This window comes from Plasmodium fragile, assembly GCF_000956335.1.
Source record: "Plasmodium fragile strain nilgiri unplaced genomic scaffold supercont1.40, whole genome shotgun sequence".
NCBI classification, from domain to species: domain Eukaryota; phylum Apicomplexa; class Aconoidasida; order Haemosporida; family Plasmodiidae; genus Plasmodium; species Plasmodium fragile.
In genome coordinates this window covers 214,582-219,748 of record NW_012192620.1, presented here as the reverse complement: position 1 = coordinate 219,748, position 5,167 = coordinate 214,582, and the positions used below count along the sequence as shown (strand labels likewise).

Here is a 5,167-nt window from a genome sequence, read left to right as displayed (position 1 = left end):
TTTTTTTACTGGCGTGTATGTACATTTATATATGATTAAAAAAAAATGAGGGAAAAAAAAAAAAAAATACACTATGTATCGGGGGGATTATTCCCACCCATATATAACAAGGTACAACGACAAACACATATGTACAGGCACCAAAAAGGGCAGTACACACAAGCACGTACATCAGTAGAACATGCGCGTAGGCATATGTATACATAAGACATACGCGCAAACATGTGTAGGGGTGGGAGGAATTCAACATTTCCGGCATGTCACATAATCACACCGGTAGCTGTATTGATAAAAGTTCTGAACTCCTAAAAAAAAAGGAGGATGATGTAAATGTTGAGAAAAGTTCCCCGCCCTTAAAAAAAAAAAAAAATATATATAAAAATGCACATTTAAACATGTCTTGCTCCCCCACTCATATAGAAATAATTATGTTTAATTAGAGGTACAATTTTAAAGCATGTAATGTAGAACACTTTTGGTTCTCCACGTACTGGTGCACATACAAACAAGTATACACAATTTCATGCAAATGCATGTGCACGTTACACATATGGTTAAAGGGTGTAATAAATAAATAAACAATTTTTTTTTTTTTTTGGAGTTGATAATTAGAAGCGTTCATGGAGGGAATGAGTGGGGATGCAATACTGTTACCATGATGAGGTGCGTGTGAAGGTGCTACGTAATAGTGATGCGTGTACCGTGTGGCGTGAAAACGATGTATATGGGCATACGTAATGACATGGATGCGGATGTACAAACGGGTGGATGGACGAACAATGGTGGCGGGGTGCAGATGCCTGGGGAGGCCAAAGCACGGGGAATATATGGTGCATCTGCGCGAATAAATGGGGTGGATGTATAACAGGCGTCTCTCTCGGCTTTCATGAATAATGTAAAAAAAAAAAAATAAAAGGTAAAAAGAATACACACATATATAATACAATATATACACATATATATATACATTATATTTATACCTAAAACACATTAAAGAAATAAGTGACACAAAAACACACACACACAATGTGTAGGTGGCCAAACGTAGGCACAGGCGGCTGATTTATGCTTGCCGCTTATGCACGTACGACTGGCACATAAACTTTAATTAAAATGGCTTGTGAAGTTAAAAAAGCTACATGGTGTGAAGATGAGAAATTAGAAATAAAAAATAAATAAATAAAAAGGAAAAGGCGTATTTTTAATTCAAAATGGATTAACAAAAAAAAAAAAAAAAAAAAGGGAGGATAAAGAGAAGGGGGGGATGAAGCGGGATCCATTTTTATATACATATATAAATATACGCATGTATGCAAAAGAGACACCTGTGTGTGTGTGCACGCAATGGGTATAAAGGTATATATATCCAATGGGTATAAATAATTATCGCGGCATAAAAAGGGGGGGGTAAGTACATAGCAACATATATACGGGGGTGAACTCGACGGCTAAACTCGAAAGATAAACTGGGACGAAAAAGTCCTACACACGCAGTTGTTCCATGTATTCATACAGGACGCGTGCACTTAAGAAAAAAAAAAAAAAAAAAAAAAAGGGAAAGTCCAACTATGCGGCCACTACGGCGGGCCCCTTTGAAAAGTACGACGGGCTGTAGGCTGCAAAGGAGAATATCGCTGCGGTTACGGAGGCTAAGGGAAAAGGGGAAAAGAAAAAAAAAATGTATAAATGGGAGAAAAAATAAAGTTAAAAATGGAGTGTCAAAATGACGCTCCTATTAATGCTGCATATTAACGCTCCGATTAACGCTCCGATGAATGCCCCTCCAAGATGGCTCACCCGAAAAAGACACCGTGATGATCCAGGAAAGGAAAATGGTCCTAAAGAGCTTCAAGTTAACGCAGGAGGTGTTCAAAAACGACAGGAACGAAAACAAGCTCTTCTTCTTTACAGGTAAATTTCCATTCTTATCCACTTGGGACATTTCCTTGCCCAGTAGCTTCATCCCCTGGTTGTTGGCTCCAGCGTCGATGTCATTTTCTTCCGATATTTTTGCCTCTACGAGACCCACACCAATCACACTAGACACTGCACAATGGGTAGAACTCAGCGGTATCCCACAGATACTAAAAAGTAGGACCACTAACCCGGAAATAAGTTCAATGGTAAAACCTCTGGATGGAGTAATTCTAATTAACTTCATTCCCACTGTCCTAATAACTCGATAACCTAGAACGGATAGACCAAGGGACATGGACAGACCTCCAAACAACAGAATGTACCACTGGACTTTTAGCTTTCCCTTAATACCGTTATTGTACGTGTTAAAAACTGCAGCAAAAGGACCTATAGCATTAGCTGTGTCGTTTGCACTCTGGGCCACGACCCCTAAAATGGCACTAATGATTTGAAGGGAAGAAAAAACGATTTCCGTCTGCTGGTCAAAATTCTCGATCACCGTTTGGGCTATATTACCAGTAGAACTGTTGCTGTCACAGTTAATGCTGCTGCTAGCTCTCATGCAGTTTCCACTTTTTTTTTTTTCCAAAATTTCAACTTTATCGTCCATATTTTTCATGCTAATAACGGTTTGGTAGTTTTGTTCTGCTTGGTTTTTCGTCTGTTCACAATTTAATCCAGAAGCTCCTCCTCCTACGGTTGTTGTTGTTGCTGCTACTGTTACTATTGCTCCGCTACCCCCTTGTTGCTGTGCCGCTCCGCTAACTCCCTTCGGTTGCGTCACTCGGGTTTCATTCGAAGCAACGGAATTCAGGCTACTATTCTTGATGTTACAAATGGTGTTGTTGTTCACGTCTTTGGCATTTTTTTCCAAATCATTCATCATGTCATCTCCAAAAAGTTTTCTCCTAAAGCTAAAATTGTTCAACCGCTTATTATATACTACGTAGATAAGGATGGATCCAATACATGTGAGGATGCTCGAAAGGACTAAAGAAGCTATCGTAGAGTAGAAAGGATGAGCTGCAGTCCAATCTTGAATATAACATGGAGATGCACTGACGATCTGTTTATCCTTTTTCATTATACACTCCATATTTATCACTATGGGGTTATGAAATATTAAAAACACACTAAACGGTAGAGTAATCAGAAAAATGAGGAACCAATAAGATCTTTTAATTATTTGAAATGAATTTCTTCTCCTTAATATTAAATGGCGTATTGTGGTAAAGGCTATGGCTGAACAACTTCCTGCTAAAATTGGGGCTGCAAACCATGATATCACTATACTGTGTATCTTTTCCCATTTAATTGACTTACTATGACCTGCTGCTAATCCAAAGCCTAATAATGCTCCTACTATACTGTGTGTTGTTGATACAGGTAACCCTAGACATGTGGCAATAGCTAGCCACATGGTTGCACCCATAAGGGCGCAAAACATACCTAACATCAAAAATTCTGGCGCATCGTAAAAGGCTTCAAAGTTTATTATTTTTGATCGTATAGAGTCTGTGACTGTTCCACCAAGTAAGGAAGCTCCTAATGCCTCAAAAAAGAAGGCAATTATTAAAGCTCTCTTAATGGTTAATGCTTTGGATCCAATGGATGTGCTAAACGTGTTCGCTATATCATTTGCTCCTGTCACAAATGCCATAAAAAAACATGCTACACCACTCGCGATGACCAACCATAACATGTCAGGATTTGTTACCATTTGACTTTGGGAACTTTTTTGCTTTTTTATTACCTACTCTGTGGGAAGAAAAGGGGTAATAAATGCGGAAGGGAAAATGAAGCCATAGAAAAAGTTTCGATCACGATGCGGCCAGCACGCGTCATAGAAGAAGCATGGAAGTCACCCCTCTTGAAAGTGCTTTGTTACTTTCTCATAAGCATGGGCACAGAGTATTGCTGCTACATTTCGCCGCTCCTCTTTTTTTTTTTTTTTTTGGCCTGTTCAAAACTTACATAAAGTAACAAACGGGGGTTGTTGGTATAGGGAATTTTCCACGCGCCGTGTGCAAGTCAGCTCTACGCGTAAGTATCTCCAAGTGAGCACCTCCACGTGATGGCTTAGCTGCTTATATGCGCGTCTGTATACCTGCGTCGCCTTACTTTGTACTGCTCCGCGGTGCGCTAAATAGATCTGCACGGATTTGTTCTGATTTGTTCAAGCGTTCAAGTGGACTTTGGCAAAATGCTCAGCTGCTAAATTTGTACCAAATTTTTAATCGTGCTCAACCTTGTGTGGATAAAACTTTGGGCCTCACTTAAAAGAAGATAACTGCACGCGTGTGTGTAAAGATATCCAATTGCAAATCAGCCTATAACGCTCGGTTTAAATGTATTTTATTTTATTCGGTCTGTTTCTTCCCGTGTTGTGTTTATTTTTTGAGTAAAACGTTCAGAGTCTACACAAAAGAAAAAAAAAAACAGTTGCATAAGTATATGTCCTAGCCAAATGGTGCTATACATTTGGGGGGAAAAAAAAAATCGCAGCATGGGTACTTTTGATAAATAAGCATTTTCCCCAATTTTCAAAAGTTAAAGAGTGGATTGTGGGAGGTAAACACATATATGTCTTTTAATATAACCGCTGCAAGTACATTCATGTGCCACAGGGGAATACTCTCCACAAGCATATGTAAACACAAATGTAATTTGCTAATCGGGAGTAGCTACTTGACGTCGCGCCGAGCGCGGAATGGCCACATGAAACACATATATAGATGACGCGGGCAAGTTGGGCAATTGAAACACGGATGGCGCAATTGGCACAACTCCTTTTTGCCGCTGTCCCACCTTTGCGTTCCTTTTTTTTCACTCACTTAATTGGCCAAAAAGTTCTTTTTTATTTTTTTTGCGTGATTGAAGATAAAGCAAATATTTGTAAAAAAAAATATCCCAGAAAACTAATACTCACGTTTACATATATAAATATATATATATGTATATAAATAGGCGTGTTTTTTTTTTTTATGTATAAATGGTATAATATGGAATATATGAGTAAAGTCGTGTATATTTTGGCTTATAACATTTCTTAAACTTGCATCAAATTTGCATAAACTGCTTAAAAATCTTTTAAAACATGTAAATCGTTAATTTTACATATAAACTTTTGGTACATAAAATAAGGAGTTTATGTTCCTGTTGCTGAATTTTGCTTTTTGCTTTTGTGCCTTTTGCCTTTTGCGTTTTTTTTTTTTTTTTTTTTTTTTTTTTTTTTTTTTTTTTTTTTTTT

The 5,167-nt window shown here is 38.0% G+C and overlaps 1 protein-coding gene across 1 annotated transcript; it reads right to left on the bottom strand.

The window, feature by feature from the left end:
* Positions 1-1,566: 1,566 nt before the first annotated feature.
* Positions 1,567-3,637, bottom strand: AK88_03503 (uncharacterized protein; the record flags this gene model as incomplete). Its single annotated transcript, XM_012481117.1, has 2 exons — positions 1,567-1,649; positions 1,798-3,637. 2 exons carry the CDS (start codon positions 3,635-3,637, stop codon positions 1,567-1,569), a joined length of 1,923 nt encoding a protein of 640 aa, XP_012336540.1.
* Between the last annotated feature and the right edge of the window lie 1,530 nt (positions 3,638-5,167).